Source organism: Eurytemora carolleeae, unplaced genomic scaffold (genome assembly GCF_000591075.1).
Source record: "Eurytemora carolleeae unplaced genomic scaffold, Eaff_2.0 scaffold1192, whole genome shotgun sequence".
NCBI lineage: Eukaryota > Metazoa > Arthropoda > Copepoda > Calanoida > Temoridae > Eurytemora > Eurytemora carolleeae.
The window spans coordinates 61,696-85,068 of NW_019397080.1; the positions used below are offsets into that span (position 1 = coordinate 61,696).

A 23,373-nucleotide genomic window follows, 5' to 3' on the forward strand; every position below is an offset into this window, starting at 1 on the left:
CCACAGTACCCCACAGTACCCCCATAGTACCCCACAGTTCCCCACAGCACCCCACAATACCCCGCAGTATCCCTCAGTACCCAACAGTACCCTGGGGATTACAAATTGGCGTTGTTGCCATCCTTCCCTTCATAAAGTGATCAGCTGATTAGTATTAAACTAGCTTTTTTGTCCATGCAATAATAGTGCAAAACTATAAAGAAAACATCCTTAGAAGTGCTTCTAACTCTACTTATATATTTTTATTAAAAATAAAAAATTCTGTTTGGTTTCTGTACCCCCCAGTATACCCCAGTAAAGCCCAGTACTTTGCAGTACATTGTAGTACCCTGTACCCTGAAGCACTCTGTATACCCTGTTTCCATCACTTTCCATAAAAAGATTTGGGAATTACAAATTGGTGTTTTTGCCATTCCTCCCTCCAATGAATCATCAGCTGTTTAGTTTTAAACCATCAACGGAACCTCTTTTATACTGTTATACACAAATGAAAATAATGCAAAACTAGAGTAAAGTGCAACCCAGAAAAGCTTCTATATAAGTTCTAGATATTTTTGTTCAAAATAAAAATTCTGTTTGGTTTGGCAACTTTTTTCTGCAGAATCTTTCTTACTTTCTGAAAGGTTTCACATCGATATGTATAAGGATATCTACTCGATATAAAGCAATATTTATTAATACTTATTTTGACTCAAACTCTTAACTAAATGAATATAGAAAAAATATGCCGGTTTAAGAAAGTTTTAGATAGATATTTGTAATCATCCAGAACAAAAAGTTTTATCAAAATTAAACTTTTTTAGGTGTATTATTAAAAAATTCAAAAAATCATTTCTGACACCCCTAGGCTTAGTACGTCAATATAATTCACCAAAACCATACTGCAGTCCTTCAATTATCATACAGGGAAATTTTCATCTTTCTAAACATCCCAACGAATGATTTGACAGGTTCTTTCTACTTTAAAACTTGTAAAAATAGGTTATTTCTGAATCGATGATATGAGATATCTTTGCTTTTTTTCCTGGATTAGAGAGGTAAGTTAATGAAAAAAACAGTATATAATACACAAAAACAGTTTACTTTACAGTACTAGTAAACAGAAAAGTGCACAAAAAACAGTACAGTAACCAATGATAGTTCAGTACACAAAACAGCATAGTACAAAAAAACAAGCACACTAGACAAGAACAGTACAATAGACAAGAACAGAGCATAAAATACTCATAAACAGAACTGTACACAAAACAATACAGTAAGCTGCAAAGACAGTATGCAGTACACAAAACAATACAGTGGGCTGCAAAGTCATTATGCAGTACAAAAAACAATACAGTACAGAAAAATATACAAAAAAAAGTACAATACAATAAATATCATATATTCATATCACCATGAACTGAACATGAACAAAATTATACTATGGTACAGAAAAACAGTTCTGAAATTCACAATATGAAACATACGTACAAAGGAATTGAGTTTAGTTTTCGCAACCAACTCAAATTTTCTAATTCCTATATCTTTGCAACCTGACGGTTTAAACCTTTGATATTTGAAACTGTTGACTATATGATCTAACAGAGTTTATAGTTTGAATTAGAACGGGTCTACGACATCGGGTTGCAAAAGTATAGAAATAAGAAAATAATAGTTTGTGGCAAAAACTCAGTTTCGATGATATATGTTTTATTTCGGAAACTATAAGAATATGACATAAATTATAGTTAAGTTTAGAATATATTTGATCTATTTCAGTTCAGAAATTTAGATTAGCATGCTAGATAGATATATATATGTTTGTATTAGTTAAGTTGAGCATTTCTATTTATGAGTAATTTTAAGTTTATAAACAATGTTTTTAATTGCTTAATTCAACCATTAAAATCCATTAGAAGTCTTGTTTATTCCAAAATTGTATTTTAGATTAAATATAAACTGAAGAGAATAAACTATGTATGTCACGTCAAGCTAGAGGGACTGTAAGCGTAATTTTAAGTTAGGTAAATTAAATTATCAATTAAACTAAATTATCAATGAAAGTTTATAGTTTTAAAAACAGATCATTGTCAACTGGGGTTTCTATACAATAATGATTGGCGCATTTCTACTGCCGGAAAACATATATAGCTCTAGGAATTTTCAGAAATAGATACTTTTAACCGTAGAAAAACGATTGTATCTTCCAATGATCAGATAAAGAGATCTTTGATGTTACCTCTGCTCACCAGCCAAAAAGACGTGTCTATAGCACTAGACACATACATTTAGAACATTAAAGCAATTATGTTTAGCTATAGTTTTTAAAAAAGTAATTGGCAACATTCTCTTTGATTTTTAGGTGAGGGCTTTGATCACTGAGATTTAAAATAACAAAAACATATTTCACATTTTTTGCCTACGAAGGTTGCTAGAATTGTCTCATATTAGCCTTGCTTTATTTAACCTAAAAAGGCTGGGGGGGGGGCGTTTGGCGCCCCCCCCCCCTGTAGTTTTTTTGTCCTGGCAGTCTTATTTTTGGCACTATCACCGTAAAATTTTGTGACTTTTAATAAATAGTAATTTAAAGGATATTTTGTTTAAAAATTTCTTTTTTTATTTATAGGGTAGGGTACAGGGCGGAAAAAAGTCCGGTCTGTGAAAAAAACATCTACAAATGCCCATAACTTTTTTGTGACTATAAGCTACAGATCTAAAAACTAAATTTTTGAAAAGCCTTTGAAAAATGCATTTAGAAACATGTGTCACACTTTAATATTTTTTTAAACAAAAAAATATTTTTCTGCATTTTCTTGACTCTTTTTTAGGCATTTTTTCCCAAACTACTAAAGTTATCGTTCTAATTTTTTTTCTTTGAGCTGGCCATGAAAAATTGGGCTATTAACATGCATTTCAATCCTATACCTATTCTCTAAGACCTTTTTCCAGGGGGGGGGGGGAGGGCGCCAAACGCTCCACCGGCTATTCATAGATCTAGACCCCCCAGCATTTATAGGGTTAATAAAGAAGCCAAAACTTTTTTTGGACCCTAAAATGCATTTCTCCTTTGTCAGTGCGAAAGGAATAACAAATTAAGTTGATTTTCATTTTTGTTTGTTTTATTTCTGAAAATAAGCTGATGATTTTGTTTGTTTATACACAAGCTTGAAAGGAAGGGAACCATCTCCAAGTTTTCTATAAAACTTGATAAATAGAGTTTAACAAAAACCCCGGTTCCAAACTTTAAAATTATTCTTTCATAACTCTTACAATAGCCCAGTTATACATACCATAAATTTAAATAAAAATTGTATTTGAAAAGAAGTAAATGACAAGTTTCTTAGTAATTTTAATATTTTCAGAGAAGTAATTGAGTTTTTATCACAATCCCTGATTTTCTAAACCTTATATCTTTGCAACCCGATGTCACAGACCTTTCAAATATTTTGTCATATCAAATTGTCCAAGTTTGAAATATCAAAAGCTTTACACCAGGAGGAATTATAAAATTCAAATGTGTGGCAAAAACTCAATTTCTTTAGAGCTAATCTAAAGTTAATAAAAAATTATCTAGAAATTGAAAAACGCCTTTAAGAATCAAATTATGACCTTTAATAGTGCATTGAACATGTTATACAGTAATTAAGCAGTGTAAATAGACCTATTCAACTTTAAACGTGACTTAAAAGTAACTAGAAAACTTTATGTAACCACATCAAATACACTTAATTATTATTTTAATGTCGTCTTCCTATGCTATAGTGTTTTGGTACTCTGTACATTTCTAAAATGAAAATCCTCATTTGTATGATGAAAATAAATCACTTCCAATATATTTCATGAAATTGGGTTTTTAATCCGGACATAATGATTTGACAATCCACAGGGGTCGGAAACAGTCTATTCTTGACATTGCGTTTAGAGTAAAATATGATTCAGTTAGAATCTTGGTCAAATAATATGGAATCCAAAAATTATGAATGTTGTCCTTAATTATTTTAGAATTCAAGGCCGGCTGTTAATAATCTCTGTTTGAATCTTACGTTGTACGTTGTCTGTAAATCTAACTGCGCTAAACATAAACTACGCAAAACTTGCTATGCGACTAGACTAGCTAGGTATTGTGATTAGCTTAACTACGATGATATATATCTCAGTAACTCTTGTAAATACTTTTTTTTTAACTTCACATGTAATATAGATTAATAAATACACATTATTTGGTATAGACACCACTTTGATTATGGTGATAGAGTAATTTGGTCCTTGTTGAACCATACTAGCTGAAATCGTGCCCATTGGTTTTGGTATTGATCGATTAAGAGCTTGTATCCGTGTTGACATTGAAAGCTAGTCATCGTTGAAACATACGAGCTGAGATGGTTTGGCATTGATCAACTTAAAGAGTTTGTGTGCTGCATTTACTACATGTCTGATTATATTTCCTTAACCCCCTGACCGATTTGTCTCAAAGTTTGATTTTGATACTCGGCTCTTAGCTTTGTTTTAAAATTCTTAGATTGAGTGGGTTGACCTTGAAAGAGTAACTACAGTTTCCAGGCAAAGCTGGGTTCGGAAGCTTGTGATATATAAAAGAGGAAATTGAAATGGAAATTATGAAGGTAAGGATTTTTGAATGTAAAAAATGTAAGATGTAAATGTAATTTAGGAAAAATTAAAACTAAAATAAAGAAATGTAAGATGTAAATGTAATTTAGGAGATACTAAAACTAAAATAAAGAAATGTAAGATGTAAATGTAATATATGAAAAACTAAAGATAAAAAAGAAATATAAGATGTAAATGTAATTTAGGAAAAACTAAAACTAAAATAGAGAAATGCAAGATATGAATGTAATTTAGGAAAAACTAAAACTAAAATAAAGAAATGTAAGATGTAAATTTAATTTAGGAAAAACTAAAACTAAAATAAAGAAATGTAAGAAAAACTAAAACTAAAGTAAAGAAATGTAAGATGTAAATTTAATTTAGGAAAAACTAAAACTAAAATAAAGAAATGTAAGATGTAAATGTAATTTAGGAAAAACTAAAATAAAAAAAAAAAATTAAGAAATGCATGTTAAAGAAGAAAATTAGTGTGAAGGGAAGATTAAAGAATGAGAGAAAAACTTTGGAGAAAAAATACAACGAAAAAATTAGTAAAAAAACTTTTTAAAAATATTGGTCTAAAGATTTAATTTCATTATTTACCAAAACTAAAAATCTTTAATGTGGAAGATATCGTCATTTTTCTAGCTTTCAAACGGATTAGTTCTTATTTTCCTGCAGTACAAAATGCATAAGTCACAATTGAAAGTAATAATCCGATTGCAAAATTATAAACATTAATATCTTTAAATTCATACTTGAGCAGGCAATACTTTTAGGGGTACCGTTGTGAATTGTAAATAGCCATGTTTATATTAGGCTTACAGTTCCTTTAATATGTAAACAATGCCATATGGTGAGTGTATGAATGTGCAGTAGTAATCCATAACACGAGACAATTCATTGACGGCCGTCTTATCTTTATTATATGTTTATCTATTTGACCATTTACTGATTATTTCAAGATTTATTTCATAGAATTAGAAGAGGAGAGTTGAATATTTTTGCATTGATGTTCTCTTTGTACTGGGTTTCAATACATTAATACATTCAACCATTAATCCTTCAACATTATAGTCAATCATTGAAACAATTGAAACATTTGTAACTTAACAGATTGAATATCGAGATCAAGATTAACAATATCATGCATCAAAGTTATGATATCAGCTTGCTGTCTGAAATACGGGTGTCCCACGAAACATGACAGTTGGTGAATAGTTTAACATGTCTTCTTCCATAATTTGTTAAGTTGTTTGATACCAATGAGAATTATTAAAAATATTGTATGGGTGTCATCTTTTAGTCAAATAAATTTAAGTAAACTATTTTTTCAAGCGAAATAAACTGCAAAAAGTCTTGAATATTTAATACATTACATGGAAGAAGACATTCTAAACTATTCACTAACTGCCATGTTTCGTGGGACACCCTGCACCAAAAAAAAAACACTTAAACCAGCCACACCTATTTCAACTACAGGGTGTTTCTCTACAACTGATATTTTTGATTTGCTTATATTTCAATTAAAACGACCTGATAATCTTGCAATAAATATATTATTTGTTAAACTATATTGGATTTGGGACATTCAAGTTTTAAGCAAAATCGCCATTATAATATGAACTTTTCTAAGTTGGTTCAGGCTCCATTTAGAGATTCACAGTCTCCGGTGCGATCTCTCATGTGGCAGACACACTCTCTGATTTCTGCAGGCTGCAGGGAAACAGAAAACTCTTCCGAAATCATTTTAAGCTCTTCATCAGTAGCAGGTTGAGCAATAACTGTAACCTGAAGTCTCGGCGAACCTGTAGCTCATTTCGAAGTTTTCCATATCCCGAGAAATCCAGATTTTCTACTTTCCAGTAAAAGGGCTATTTGACCCATCAATTCAGACTGGAGCCATTTTTATCAACCAGAATATGAAATGTCCCTTTAGGATAGTCAATTTCCCGGATTTTTAACCCAATTTTGCGCAAATACCATTTTGTGACGTCATTTCATTTTACGAAAATGAAAAAATAAATGTATGAAATATTATCAGCATCCGTTTTTCTTCACTTCCATACATCAGAACAAATAAAATTGCAGAAAATATTCCAATCAAACTAACAATGCTTGAATCCTAAACTGTAAGTATAAGCTATGTGCACTGTGCAGGCTTAAACCCACAATTATTAATTTTCATGCATAGCCAGTGTTTTTTATCAGTGGATGGAATTCATTTGTTTTCCTTCTATTTTTATTCTACAGAGTGTACGGTGTTACATCTCTTTAAATCTAGTAAATCTGTAGTAGATGAATTCTACAGAGTGTACGGTGTTACATCTCTTTAAATCTAGTAAATCTGTAGTATATGAAACCAAGCTACAGGGGGGTTTCAATAAACATGCAGATTGTAAGACAACTTAAATAGGCGTTGAAATGTCCTATCTTTGAAATATCCTCTCTTTGAAATATCCTCTCTTTGAAATATCCTCTCTATGAAATGTTTTTTTCTATGAAATGTCCTACCCATGAAATGTCCTATCTATGAAATGTCTTATCTTTGAAATGTCTTATCTATGATATTGTTATCTATGAAATGTCCCAACGTCCTTAAATGTCGTCTTTAATCTTGAAAAGATAAATATAATGACAAAACTTAAATAATAAAAATAGCTTTGCCTAATGTTTTTTTAAGAAAGCTTGTGTGGTCTTAATCAAAGATCAAAGTCGGTCTTTCAGTTGTCTCACAATTGTCATGTATTGTGGGACACCCTGTATGTTTATAGGATTAGTATTTGCAATTCCGAGATTTCGTTGATCTATCCATCCATTATTATATAATCTGTAGTTTCCATGCAAATACAATTAACATATTATGGAACAGAATCTACACAATATTAATGGATTTTTTCCCAACAAGAAACACAAGTAATTTGAGATACTCTTTTCTTAAGGAGTGCCGCAGGAAAACACAAAAATTAAGTGCATCTCTTTTTTTGATGTAAATCTTTGCTGTTTAAACAATTTGATAAGAATATCTGATTTGCAAATATAAAAGTTCTAAGGCATCAGATGATAAACAAGAGCGTGAGGAAAGGGATCAGTTCCTTAAAGGGAGTGACCGGCGATGTATGGTAGTTGAACTGAGAATGTAATTGTGGAGAAATTTTTTTAGGATTCATTTGAGACATTTAAAACGTTTTAATGATGTATAAATACTGAGTTTAAGCGCAATGTCGACGTTCCAAAGTCATCGCTTTGGGTGGTTGTGTTTTGAGAATCGATTTTTTTTAGTTATTAAGTAACGACGACGAAACATGTATCAAAATTCTACATTAAACTAAGTATAGCTGTTTAGTAACAATAGAATTTGTCAGTAATTCAATGTTAGAATCACTTTTTCAGCATAGTGTTGAATTTCTTGTTCTTTACGAATTTGTTCGCAGATTTTTTCAAAGTCTTAAAAAGTCGCCTTTTCAATAAAAATTCCAGAAAATCCACAGAAAAAGTTTGTGAACAATAAGACATAAACTAATAACTGAATAAGATTACTTATTTTCGATGATAAAAGTTAATTTTTATTTTCTCAACCTGTTCCTAAAAAACTAATTAGTTTATTATAGAATTTTTGTTACATGTTTGTAATCTTTATTTACTAATTTTAAAAAACGTAACAACTCAAATAAATGATTTTGAAAGTCGACTTTGAGCTTAAACTCAGTAATTATACATCATTAAAACCTGTTATATGTCTCAAACTCAGTATTTATACATCATTAAAACCTGTTATATGTCTCAAACTCAGTAATTATACATCATTAAAACCTGTTATGTGTCTCAAAATAATCCTCAAAAATGTCTCCATAATACTATATTCTCAGTTCAACTACCCACTGCGATTTAATGGTCTCACGCTCTCAAACAAAAATCATATACATTGCCGTTTACTCTCTCTTTAGCAGAAGAAATATATTCGTTGGAGGAGACGTCCCCCTAATTTTCAAGGGTTGATGCCCCCCATTTTTAAAAAGAGAATCCCCCCCTCCCCCCATTTTATATGGGGGATGTCCGACCCTTCATCCAACAAACCAACTTTTTTTATAAATATTACTCCAGAATGTGTTGCTCGTGGAGAAAGACTTGTTTTGATAGAGGTTAAGGGGGGGGGGTATTACCAGAAAGGGGAGGGAGGGGGGGGGACGTAGAGGAGGTAAGATGCGATTGCTCTGATTCCCTCTAAACTTTCCTAATAAAATTGTCTCTAACATAAAAGCTATTTTGTAGACAATAGAAGGGGCTAATATAACAGGGAATTAAAACTTATTTCCATTTCCTCGCAGAATTAACGAATCCACACAACATACAATACAAAGGATAGAAGAGAACCCTTTTGTCTCTCATTCCATTGATAAACATTTTAAAATGGTTCATAAATATTAAATATTTCGTGTATTCTTAATAATCTTAGCAGATTCATTCTTGGGAATAGAATTCTTATTTGATAAACAACCTTTTAATTAAGATACAGGGATACCCACAAAGTTTGAGACTGTAAAGACGACCCAAAACTCTAAAAATATGACAATTCGATGCTTGATTTTTGGTTTCTGTATTTATTTAAGTATTTTGATGGTTTAATAAACAATTAAGGAAAAAAACCAGTTTTGTCATCAAAGGCATCCTGAATAAACAAATTTAGTACAATCGTCTCTGAAGACTCATCCTTTGTGGGTTACCCTGTATTCAATTATTTGAATGAATATTCAAAATTTATTGGAAAATTCTCTTTCTTTCAGACTGTATTTTTTTTTTTTTTTGAAAGCATCGCCTTCGTTATAAGTCTTGGCAATTAAAAGCAAATTTGACCAAATTGATGTTCTGAAAAAGTTTTATTGACAATTATTGTCAGAATTAGGCTATATATGATCGATGTTCCAATAAGTAGGATAATAAAATTACTACCTCTACGTCTTTTATCCTGGAAGGGTTTTATGCAAGTTATATAGTGCTAGGCTTTTAGAACCATTCGCGCCCCCGGCATGTTTTCTATTAGAGCGTTGATCATTTACTTTCGTATTTTTTTTGACAACAGATCTAGGATTTTGCAAATTTTAATGTATATTTGCTAAATTAAAAAGAATCAAAATTTTAATAAAAATCTGTTTTGTTAAGTAATCATTGCTGTGTCATTTCGTTGGTTTATATAAAGTAAAGATGTTTAAAACCTCCCCCCCCCCCTCCTTCTTCTTTAATTTCAGAGGAATCTCCTTCCGAGTTTAAACTTCAAGCTGGATGATTTGACAAATAATTAGTTAATTATTATAGATTGTCTTCTTAGTTTAAGAAAACAGTTTAAGTCAATGTCCATTATTTCAGTTTTCTCAATGTAAAGCAAATCAGCCTTTATCCTCACTAGCTACTGTTTTGTACTGTAATGTAATGTACAGTGCTTTACTGTACAGAGCCCAAAACTTAAGACAGAGTATCGTAATGAAAACCAGTTTTAAAACCCGGGTTTCGCGAATGGGTTAGGCAGTTTTGTGAATATCAATATTCTTGTAATGAAATATTATTTTTTTCAATTTGTTTATATTCTCCATTTTTTTCGAATCTCTTAAATCATAATCTACACAAATGCTAAGACCCCAGAAAAGAAACTCGGTAGTTTCGTTCAAAGAAACTCTTTTAAATTTCGGGCTCAGTACTCCACTGTATTATACTCTGCTGTTTTGTAACGCACTGTACGGTACTGTATTGTTTAATACTAACGTTTATCTTGAAAGGGTCAATTTGCATCCAAGCGTAAACACCGGAACTACCAGCGGGTGGGTGGTGGGTGGGCGGGGGAACTACAAATGGGGGGGAATACCAGCCAGGGGATCTTCCACTTGCAAAAGAGGAAGAAAAGGGGAGGGGGATAATCACCATGGGGCTTAATAGTTACTTCTACATTCCTTACTTTGCTTTCAACACTTTCTGTTATTTATAATCCAAATTCTATCTTATATGTCTTACTATACTAAATTCTACTGCAAGCATGCTACACATCGGGTATTTTATTTTTTTCTGATATTACCACAGATATCTACATATAAATAATCGATACCCTAGTTTCCATTCTAACTTTGGATACATAGTGAATATTATCCATATTCTGGGTTCTATCCTAACCCTGATAAACAGTGAATATTATCCATTATCTGGGTTCTATCGTAACCTGGATACACAGTGAATATTATCCATGTTCTGGGTTCTATCTTACTCTAGATACACAGTGGATATTATCCATATTTTGGGTTCTATCCTAACCCTGATAAACAGTGGATATTATCCATTTTCTGGGTTATATCTTAACCTGGATACACAGTGAATATTATCCATCATCTGGGTTCTATCGTAACCTGGATACACAGTGAATATTATCCATGTTCTGGGTTCTATCCTAATCCTGGATACACAGCGGATATTATTATTATCCATATTTTGGGTTCTATCCTGCCCTGAATACACAGTGAATATTATCCATATTTTGGGTTCTATCCAAACCTTAATACACAGTGGATATTATCCATGTTCTGGGTTCTGTCCTATCCCTGGATACACAGTGGATATTATTAATATCCATATTTTGGGGTTCTATCCTACCCTGAATACACAGTGAATATTATCCATTTTCATGCTTATATCCTAACCCTGGATACACAGTGGATATTATCCATGTTCTGGGTTCTATCTTAATCTAGATACACAGTGAATATTATCCATGTTCTGGGTTGTATCCTATCCCTGGATACACAGTGGATATTATTATTATCCATATTTTGGGTTCTATCCTACCCTGGATACACAGTGGATATTATCTATATTTTGGGATCATATCCAACCCTGGATACACAGTGGATATTATCCATGTTCTGTTTTCTATCCTTACCCTGGATACACAGTGGATATCACGCAATTTCTGTGCTTCATCCGTAGATGCCATCGTATTTCTATGTTGTTTCTGTGCTTGGATACAAAATGGATATAATCCAATTTCTGGGCCTTATCTCTGCTTGGATACAAATTGGATATCATCCAAACTCTGTGCTTTATCTATGCTTGAATACAAAGTGGATATTATCCAATTTCTGTGCTTGGATGCAAAGTATAGATATCATTCAATTTATGTGCTTACTCTGTGCTAGGATAAAAAATGGATATCATTCAATGTCTGTGCTTTATTTGTGCTTGGATACAAAGTGGATATCATCCAAACTCTGTGCTTGGAAACAAAGTGGATACTTCAATGTTCTTGGATCTGTCGTGGTTGAAAAGTTTAACAAATTGGTTTCTGTGAAAACTGACAACGTCTTGTTTAATTACATATTGACAAGTTACATGAACCATTCTCATTCTACTCCTAGTTCTAATCTATATTTAGAGATCAATGTGAGATCACAGGGAGGCGTTCTAGTATTGGAAATAGATAAAAATAAATTGAAATATTTCTTCTATTATGATTAAATATATTTTATATTCTAGCTTTAAAAATGGTTTTATCATTTTTTCTCATATCCTTTGCGGTAACCAAACTTTAGCATGTATTGGTTTCTTCCACTATAAAGTGCTATATCCTTGAAGCTAGTGGTGGCTGGTAGTATAGGGTACCGTAAAAGGCTCCGTGCAATGGTGCCCTTTTTCCCACGTTTTTCTTCGAAATTTTAAACTTTGGCAGTAATACTGCCCCTGGTGATTGTTGTGCCCCCTTCCTTGGCGCCCTTGGTGGTATCCTTATGTCCCCCCTTTCTTTGGCGCCCCGATGATATCCTTATGTACCCTCTTTCTTTGACACCCCTGCAGGGATCCATATGTTCCCGCTTTCCTTGATACCCCTGGTGGTGTCCACATATGCCCCATTCTTTGGCGCCCCTTCTTCCACGATACCACTGATGAGCCCTTTTCCTTGGTGCCCCTGGGGGTGTTAATATGTTCCTCCCTTCCTTAGAGCCCCTGGCGGGTATTAAGATGTGCACCCCTTCCTTGGTGCCCCTGGGGGTATTAAGATGTGCATCCCTTCCTTGGTGCCCCTGGGGGGTATTAAGATGTACATCCCTTCCTTGGTGCCCCTGGGGGTATTAAGATGTACACCCCTTCCTTGGCGCCCCTAGGGGTAACCATATGTGCCCCTTTCCTTGGCGCCCCTGGGGTACCCATTATATAATGGTTGGTTGGTTCTATTGTGATCTACTAGGAAGATACTAGATACAGATTCTTACAAGTATTTATATACAGACAAACATTATACAAACATACAGTTTATATACAGACAAACATTATACAAACATACAGTTTATATACGGACAAACATTATACAAACATACAATTTATATACAGATAAACATTATTCAAACATACAGTTTATATACAGACAAACATTATACAAACATGCAGTTTATAAACAGACAAACATTATACAGACATACAGTTTATATACAGACATACAGTTTATATACAGACAAACATTATAAAGACATACAGTTTATATACAGACATACGTTATATAAATTATACAGACATACATTATACAAACATACGTTATATAAATTACACAAACATACATTATACAAACATACAGTTTATATTGTAACAGTGGGCGAGTTTTGTTGATCTTTTACGATCAGCAATTCAAGGATTTTTTGGATCGCTGAGATCATAGCTACCAAGGGGAATCATGCCCCCTTTCCCCCCCCCCATCTTTAACCCTACGGTTGGACTTTAGAGTCCTATTTTGAATCCTAACGGATTTATTTGAGTTTGCATTTGGATTCTATAAATAACCCAAGCGACGCCGAATTTTCCGTTATCTTGAAGACCCAAGCGTTGGGGAGGGGGCGGAACAACCCCGGGGTAGCTAGGGTTAAATGCGATCCTAGGATGGAGCAAAATGGAAGGGGGACAGGCAGTTGATCGTCAGCTCCCTTGATCTAAAGGTCCCTTTGAAGAATTCCCCTATTTGATGAAACTGATTTGATTAATAATATTTAGTTTGTATAAGTGAGACGATGAAAATGAAAATGTAAAATGTCCCCTGTTTGATGGAACTGATTAGATTCATAATATTTAGTTTGTATAAGTATCGTTCGATTTAAAGTTTGTATCTTTTGTATATAAATATATTGTAAGAAAAACCGACTCGTTGAATATTTGAGAAACTCAGTGCATTGCTTTATTGATTTTTATTCATATACAATAATATACAGGTAGACATCCTACTTTGAAAGAGAGAATGATGATGAATCATGAATCATGCATGATGGGAGCTATTCTGAGGATTTAGTTGAATACTGCATAGTTGGAATTTAACAAGACATTTATGAGGTAACTTATCAACTAGTTTGCATTATTCAACACTGAAATAGACCTTCTTTTCAAGTGTACTACAATAAGAGTTACTTATCCCAATCTCCCGATTGCTTCTTGTATCTATAGGTAGTGATGGTTTCTTGGTACCCCATGTTTTCGTACTTTTTTAGCATTAAAAAAGGAAAATACCTAATAGATTTATTATATTTAAATAAACTGAGCAAATATTGGTTCATTAAGTGCAGAATCACAATGGCAAGAATGGGTGTATGAAGAAAGTTTAAAGGAATTGTTTCCAAAACAGTAAAATAAGATCAAACAACGCTTATTTATATTTTTTCGCAAAGAAATAAAAGTAATTAATTATCAAAGAATGAAAAGAATAGGCAAAAAGCAAACAGTGTCTTTTTGAATTTGTATTTACTTTCAAAAGTGGGAAGTTTAATGGTTAACACTTTTTAAGTAACATCAAAATATTGTTTTGACAACGAGCTGAAAATTAAAATTTAAACAGAGATTGTAAATCTTAGGAAGATGTAATTCAAACCCTTAAAACGTATAAGATCGATAAGTTTAATTATAGCAATGTAAGAGAATGAGTTAAACTATTAATAGAATTGGTATTAAAGAAATTCATTAACTTATAAGAAAACTTTGCAAGTAAAAACAAATATTTATATTATATATAATATATATATTATAAATATATTTTTAATAACTAAGATAAATAATATATAATCGGGAACTGTTTATTTGACCCTGAAGATGTTGAACCAGGCCGTTTAACCTAAAAATATATTTTATTTAACTATTGTGTACTTTAGCATTCATGCTCACTAACATAATACATAATATACATAATAATAAATACATACATAATATACATAATACATAATACTAGAATATATCTAGTAATCATTGTGTTATGTTTAGCAGTGACTTAAAGGAATTGAGTTTTTTCTACAAACTTAAATTTTCTAATCCCTATATCTTCGCAACAAGATAATGTAAACCTTAAATATTTCAAACTTAAATCATTTGATCTAATAAAAATCATAGTTTGAAATATCTAAGCTGTACGTCATTGGGTTCTAAAGATATAGAAATTAGATAAGCAGAGTTTGTGGCAAAGACTCAATTCCTTCGGTTCCCAGATTTTCTTTTTTAAATTCAGATATTTCTAGAATAAATTATTCTCAATTTAAATGAAAGTAAAATTTATAGTAAGAATTACACAAATAATTCGTTATATAACCAAGGAGTATGGAATAAAAGGGAGATACAACTGACGCGGCCTGCTATACCCTATGATTAACCATGCTTTGCAGACGGTACTTCATTAAAATAAGAAATATTTCTCTGATGTACAATAACAATTGGCCTCTGTACTAAATATTTCTTACACAAATGGAGTACCCGTCTGCAAAGTATGCATAATCATATTGTAGGGCGGGCCGCGTCAGTTGTATCTCCCTTCTACTCCTTGAATATAACCTATAACACTATTAAAAATGCATGCTTATTTTGTAACCTTTACTCATAATAAAAAATTAGTGTCTATTCTCTTTTTATGAATATTTATCACTTGCTGCCAACAAAAACCTCAGATCTCCTAGTTGCATACCCTTTTTCATAAGCTTTGCTTGTCTGGATGGGTGTTTGTTTGTTTTATCCAATAAACGATATAACGGCTGAATCGCTCCGGCCCAATGGAAGGTTTATGGATGTTAAGAATTGATTTTTTTCTGATTTAATCGATAAGTTCATGAAAGTTGTTTTTTGTTATTGTTTAATAATTCAAGAAGAGAAAATGCCGCAGATGATTAAAAGTTCAAATCGAAGATGGTACAAAATGCCCAGGAACCCGTGTAATTGAAAAATATTAATATAAGTTTTGAAAAAGAGAATAAAATAATATGTTTGAAACCAGACAATGTTTCCAGATGAAATTACATTTTAACATTTAATTGATTTTCTATAAATTCTGTTGTTTTAATCAGGTCCGAATTTACCAATAACTAAAACTTTCACATTTATATACAAATATAGCCAATATGTCAATAATCTATTTGATTGGTTCAGAATCAATTAGAAACTTTTTCGTAAACTTTCCGTTAACAGTTCTTATCACATTCTTTCTCAGTAAAAAGTGTCAGCACTCGCAGCAGGTAGGGATGGACAACACTCGCAGCAGGTAGGGATGGACAACACTCGCAGCAGGTAGGGATGTATCAGCGGCAGGTAGGGATGGACAACACTCGCAGCAGGTAGGGATGGACAACACTCGCGGCAGGTAGGGATGGACAACACTCGCAGCAGGTAGGGATGGACAACACTCGCAGCAGGTAGGGATGGACAACACTCGCAGCAGGTAGGGATGGACAACACTCGCAGCAGGTAGGGATGGACAACACTCGCAGCAGGTAGGGATGGACAACAACTCATGGTTCGTTTTATTACTTTTAAGGTGTTTGGACATTTAAAAGGATCACACTAATCTCTGAAGGTTCCAATATTTAAAAGGATCACACTAATCTCTGAAGGTTCCAATATTTAAAAGGATCACACTAATCTCTGAAGGTTCCAACATTTCAAAATTTATGCAAATATCTTCTCTCAGGGATAAAAAACTGACATAGTGCAAGGCAAGGAACTAATGCAAGGAAAGTTATTTCAGAGGTGTACGAATCTTTTGCACTGCAGTGTAATGTCTTTGGGCGGAAAAGTAAACACAAGACGGATGTCAGAGCCTAACATGGAATCCATTTTCACAAAAATAATCTATGAAATATTCTGGTCATAGGAAACTATTATGTGAATTTTCAAAATTATTAAAATTAAACGCTTTTTACCTCCTCGGATACTAAACGGACACTGATGCATCTATTCTTGTTTAAAAAGTCCGCCCAAAGAAAACTGGTTTCAGTATGTACGCAGAGTATACACGACCGCAATTAACTTTCCTTGCATTAGTACCTTGGTGCAAGGAAACAAATGCTTTGTACAACCAGTTCTACAAATTGTAAAACTTCTCCGATTTTTACGGAACCTTTTATAAGTCAAAAAGACCTTAAGTTTTGAAAAACTAACTAAATTATTGCCCATCACTAGCGGCAGCCTGGCAGGTAGTGCAGGGCCTTTTTTTAAATCCGTTGCAATTAGATAAATTAACATAACGGATCGGCTTTTCAAGTAACAAATTGTTTTATCTACTAAAATTTCTGTTTTTTCAGACCCAGCCTTAGGCCAATATTATCTAAGGTTATGTAACTTAAAGGGACTGTAAAGGAAAAATTAAAGGGGGTATAGGACGAAACCTGAGAATCTCAGGCGTTGAACGATACATATAAGACATCTATCTGATGTTCCTGTCTCGAGAAATTGACATAAACTATGTGAAAATTATTCAAAAATTCAAATATATAAAATTTTGTATAAAAGTAAAAGGTTTAAACAGATCTTACTCAGGAAATACGTAACCAATCTAAAAACGAATATATCCCCAAGGAGCCTGAGAATCTCACGTTTGCTCCTATTATAATTTTAACATTTTTATTTTGCATTTTTAATAGATATAGTTAATAATATTATTACTTATAGTCCAGATAGTCCGTATTACGTCACCAGAACTTCAGCCAATGACAATGCAGTATACTGGTCACATACAGACAGAAATCACGTGACCAGTATAGGCATGATTGAAAACTTCTCTATTGACGGTTATTTCCGTTTGTTTTTAATTTATAAGTAACTGTTACCGGAATTTTCCATTATTTTTTTTTTATTTTCTTTCATTGGCGTAACTTTGTCGAGCCCTAACAGGGAACAAACAATCCGTAAATAATAAAATTTTAATTTTTCATTGGTTTTGCAAAACATTTCTGAAAAAGAATCTGTTAAAAGTTTGGTACCTGGAACCACCTAAAATAATTCTCTTCCTCCTCTATTTTTCTGCTTGGAGGGGGGCCCTGGAATCCCCAAACTGAACCTAGTGTTTCGGATTCTTGATGATCTTCGTTTTCTTTGTCCAAGCACAATGTTAGCATATATCTAAATAGTTTATAGACATCAACATATTTTTACCAAACAAAGATTACAATAAAGAAAATTTGAAATTAATTAAATAACAAATTTTAAAACTAATAACTATTTTAGTGCTGTCAAATATGCTTGATTTTGAATACCACCTTTACAATTATTTTTTTTCTGAAGTTTAAAAATTTTTAATAATTTATTTTTTATATTTTTTGCACAATAAAATTGTACCAGGCATAGTTAATAACTTCAAATGTTCATCAATCATCTTTTTTCTCCTTTCTCCATCTGCTTGTCCACAGTTTCTCTTTTTTTTGCCTCCCTTTGCCCGTCCATTTATGGCGCTGCTTTTGAAAGAATGTTTACGAGTCACTGTCTTTGCGCTATTATAAGACAGTGCAGGATCAACCTTTCGTTGTATAGATGTCTTTGCACCATTATAAGACAGTGCAGGAGCAACCTTTCATTGTATAGATGTCTTTGCACCATTATAAGACAGTGCAGGAGCAACCTTTCATTGTATAGATGAACCCTTCTCCTTTTTTGTTTTGCTTAATTGTAATTGCAGACACCTTTCTCAGCGTCAACTGCAAATAGTGCAAAGAACTTTCTAGCAGAGCTCTGTTATCCTAGGCACTGTAGTTTCACTAGAAGTAAATATTTCCATTTACTGTTATCGCCTATTGAAGGATTTATATCTCTAATTGGATAATGAGAATGATAGAAAGATAGATGATACTGCCATGCAATTACTATTGGTGGTTCAGAATAGACACCAAACACATAAGTGAACCCTGATTGGATCAGGCGCCAATGGAATCATATGCAAGTGTGATAGACTGTAGGAATGCAACTGATCGTTTTGATTAAATGTGTGACAACGGTTTGGCCTCTGATTTTACCTCACTAGCTTCCTTGCACTTTTTCGTCAAGACATTTTAAAAGTAAAAAGCACTTTAAGGTGTAATTGGCAACATCCTAAAATTTATTTTGTAACCTTTGGATCACTTGGCTTGTCAAAAAAAGTAATCCTACAGAAAAACGTTTACATGAACTTATTTTTTTGGCCCAAACTTTTAAGACCCTATATCTTTGCAACCTGAATATTTCAGATATTTCAGACTATAGCAATATCATCTCTGGTAGATTTCAAAGTTTAGAATATTATGAAATCAGGTTGCAAAGATGAAGAAATTAGAAAATTCGACCTTATACTTGTCTGAAGTTCAACTAGTTGGTCGAACATTACTGGAAGAGGATGAAGACCTCGTCCTGGATCTTCCTTACATTGATCTCCTTCAGCCTCAATCTAAATAAAGATATGGTTCAGATTTTTTGGTAATATATCCGGTGCCATCTAATTGCTTGTCTTTCCATGCATGTTTTCCTTTCCTTTTTATTTATTTATTTTTTATTTTTTTAGAATTGAGGGGGAGGGGGGAATATTCCCACAACCTCTTTTTTTGGAGATTTTTAAATATTTTCTCCTGAAACACCTAATTTTGTTTGTTTTTGTTATATTTCATAAATAAAAAATTACTTACTGACTTATTGCAAATAATCATCAAAATATCATACCTTTCCGCTGAATATCTAAATGATAGATATCTTTGAGAAGTAATACTGAACACCAATGAATAGCTAATTAGTTCACCATGAAATTTCCCAAATAAGTAAACGTGACCTAAACCCTATTCTGTTACTTTTTACCTGAACCAATTTAGCTCCTCTAAACTTGTGTGGCCATGTTGCTAAGCTAGATCTGGAACCAAATTTAATAAATAAGTTTTAAAAGGTTGATCTACGTATAGCAAGTTAAACCCTTCTATTGTCTGCTGAGAGAAGTTTAGCCCACGTAGTTTAACTACTCCCAATATTTATTAAGTATTGTCCCTGGATATATAAAGTGATCTGCTGGCGACCATATCTCCGGCTGGACCTGAGCTAGCTGTTCCATGTTCTATCAGATCAACAGATACACGTAGACCAGACTCACAACTTCTGAAAAGATCAGGGAGAATATTTCTCTCTAATTGTTCATGTACAAGGTGTCTCAATTTACATGGGAATTCAGTGACGATTTAGATATCGTCTTTGAAAATGATTTTCTGATTTGGTATGGTGACGCCTTCTAGATAATCTATACCGTCTGCAAGCGTTCAGAATTTGTTGCTTTATGTTTTAATTGTATACTGTGTTGTATTGTACTTAATAATATCAGAAATGTGTGTATGCAAACACAGTACAGTTATTTCTCTTTACTATTTATCTTGAAGAAACTTTTACAAAAATTCGTACAATGTTTTCCAGAATAATAAAACAGTCTTTTACCGTTTCCACAAAATACACTCTAGCAGACCTACCTTTATTTTGACAATTGCAATCATGTAATACAACACTAATTCTGTACAAAGACGATTTCAAATTCGTCTTTTAATTCCTATGTCTATCGGAACATCTTGTATTTAAAAGTCTGATAGTTCTAAAAGTTTGATATATTCACTGAGATTAGTTTAGGATGATAAAGTTTAAAAGGCAAAAATTTGTGCAATATCCATAACATTTTGTTATTAATTTCGAACAAAATGTTCTTAATTTCAAAGCGCTCTCGATAGTTCGGTAATATGAAATGTAACGGCTTCTAAAAATGGAGAAGAAAATGCACAGTAAACACATACTCCATAAAAAGTTATCGAAACGTATCTATCCAGGTCCAACCTATCCGCTATCAAAGTCAACCAGGACACAACCCACCTGGCTCTAAAGGACACATGCAAAGCTATCCAACAAACTATTAATTTAGGCTCTAATTGCACAGAGGGACACACGTGTAGCTATCCAACAAGCTATTAATTCAGTGTTCTAAATGCCACACAGGGACACAATCCTAGTTTTCCAACAAGCTATATATCGATCCCAAATGATGGAGACGATCCAACCTGGTCATATCAACACAGGGTCTCAGTGCTTTAAATTCAACACAAGGACACAAGCCTAGCTATCAACAAGCTATATATATAGATCCCAGATTATGGTGACGATCCAACCTGGATATATCAACAACACAGGATTTCAGTGCTCTAAATGTCACACAAGGACACACGCCTAGCTATCAACAAGTTATTTATATAAATCCCAGAATGGGGACGATCCAACCTGCATATATCAACAACACAGGATTTCAGTGCTCTAAATGTCACACAAGGACACAAGCCTAGCTATCAACAAGCTATATAGGTCGATTCCAAATGATGCGGACGATCCAACTTCGCTATGTCAACACACTAACTTTATTTAAAAATCTTATGTCACAAGTTAACGTGAATTGACATAATTACAATTCCTACGTCGTTATCTATATCACATGATTAAAACAATCATATTACGAATTTACAGCACAGTTAAAGTTTAATGTACTTTTAAGGTTAGCGAGAATAAATATAACGTAGTTAATCTATATCCATGAATGTTTATAGCGTAATTTAAGTATATCACATGATTTAATCTAATCATGTATTCAATTGAAGCACAGTTTCTACCAATAAGTCTATGAATAAGTCTACGACACAAATTGTGAATAATGTAAAACGTACTGCAGGTTTACAGAATATCATGTTTACACAATATTTGCTACATCTATACCTGATAGGAAGGTATACTCCGACCCCGGCTAGAAGCACAGGAGAACAAACTGTTATCAGAATACTAAACCTGTCCAATCCAAGGTTATCTCCCATTTCACCTAGAGAACAAAATGTTATCAGAATACTAAGTCCATCCAATCCAAGGTTATCTTCTAATACATCTAGAGAACAAAATGTTATCAGAATACTAAGTCCATCCAATCCAAGGTTATCTCCCAATACACCTAGAGAACAAAGTGTTATCAGAATACTGAACCCGTCCTATACACGATTATCTCTGCACATAATACACCTTGAGAATAGAGAAAAATTAAAGTGAACTTATTAGACCTGATATTAAACCTGGTCTTTTATATTGTATTTGTATTGTATTAAACCTATTAATCCTGTATCTTCGTGTATTTGATGATATGGTGTTGTAATAAGCCTATTAAACCAGTATATTCCGGTCTATGCTGATATTGTATTGTATTTAAACCTAATAAACCTGTATATTCAGGTCAATGAGTATATTGTATTGTAGTAAACCTAGTAAACCTGTATATTCCGGTCTATGATGATATTGTATTGTAATAAACCTAATAAACCTGTATATTCAGGTCTTTGATAATATTGTATTGTAGTAAACCTAATAAACCTGTATATTCAGGTCTATGATGATATTGTATTGAAGTAAACCTTATAAACCTGTATATTCAGTTCTATGATAATATTGTATTGAAGTAAACCTAATAAACCTGTTTATTCAGGTCTATGTTGATATTGTATTAAAGTAAACCTAATAAACCTGTATATTATGGTCAATGCTGATATTGAATTGTAGTAAGCCTAATAAACCTGTATATGTTGATATTGTATTAAAGTAAACCTAATAAACCTGTATATTATGGTCAATGCTGATATTGAATTGTAGTAAGCCTAATAAACCTGTATATTCTGGTCTATGATGATATTTTCTATGAAAAGACTCCAATCTCAACCATCTTAGATTAAACAATTTTATCAACAAATTAAATTACATTTTAAAAAGTCTGAAATAAGTCTTTAAAAATCTTAAATTGTTTGCTCACTGTATCTGCAATCTACATTGTACAGCATAATTTCTTGGGATTATGACTTCAAACAAAGGTAGAAATTACAATTTCTCGAAATAGAAAAAAAGGCAGTTTGTATAACATTTAGAAGCGCGCATTTGTTGTTAATTGTTTTGATTAAATTTTCCTAAGACGTAGTATTAGATTCCTCCATAGCCTGCAGACCTAAACATTAATACATTCCAGAAATTAGTTAGTTAAAGGGTCTGTGAGCGGAATTTCAAGTGACCCTTCATGCAAAGATGGCAATGTCCGATACACAAGGTACCCTCAAATGCTTTGTCTGATTAAGTACAAAGTGAATGAATAAAAAAGTGGAACAGACTAAGGCAACGACGACAGGTTGGGCCAGAGGGTTTTATTGGTTTGGAAATAATTGCATGAAAAGATTTCTTTTGGAAAGTAAAGACTAGAAAAAATAGACTAAAGACCCATGTAAATGTTGTCTTCAGTTAGAACTTCGAAATTTTCATAATTAAAAATCAAAATTTGTTGTTGTTTAAGCTTCAAATATTTACCTGTAAACATCTTGTATGTTCAAGCTTCAAATATTTACCTGTAAACATCTTGTATGTTTAAGCTTCAAATATTTACCTGTAAACATCTTGTATGTTTAAGCTTCAAATATTTACCTGTAAACATCTTGTATGTTTAAGCTTCAAATATTTACCTGTAAACAT

At 32.7% G+C, this 23,373-nt stretch overlaps 1 protein-coding gene and 1 long non-coding RNA gene across 2 annotated transcripts; one reads left to right on the forward strand and one right to left on the reverse strand.

The window, feature by feature from the left end:
* The first annotated feature begins 956 nt into the window (after positions 1-956).
* LOC111711687 (uncharacterized) lies at positions 957-4,601 on the forward strand. Its single transcript, XR_002767304.1, has 3 exons — positions 957-1,037; positions 1,927-2,003; positions 4,499-4,601. It is a non-coding gene; the product is annotated as an uncharacterized LOC111711687 (long non-coding RNA).
* A 9,504-nt stretch (positions 4,602-14,105) lies between these two features.
* On the reverse strand, positions 14,106-23,372 carry LOC111711695 (uncharacterized). The gene is made up of 9 exons (XM_023486100.1): positions 23,364-23,372; positions 22,821-22,858; positions 22,527-22,582; positions 21,598-21,697; positions 19,849-19,956; positions 19,666-19,717; positions 19,164-19,264; positions 17,832-17,970; positions 14,106-14,707 (listed from the first exon to the last, which is right to left on the reverse strand). The coding sequence occupies exons 4-9, from the start codon at positions 21,690-21,692 to the stop codon at positions 14,639-14,641; spliced, it is 564 nt and encodes a 187-aa protein (XP_023341868.1). The 5' UTR covers positions 21,693-21,697; positions 22,527-22,582; positions 22,821-22,858; positions 23,364-23,372; the 3' UTR covers positions 14,106-14,638.
* Between the last annotated feature and the right edge of the window lies 1 nt (position 23,373).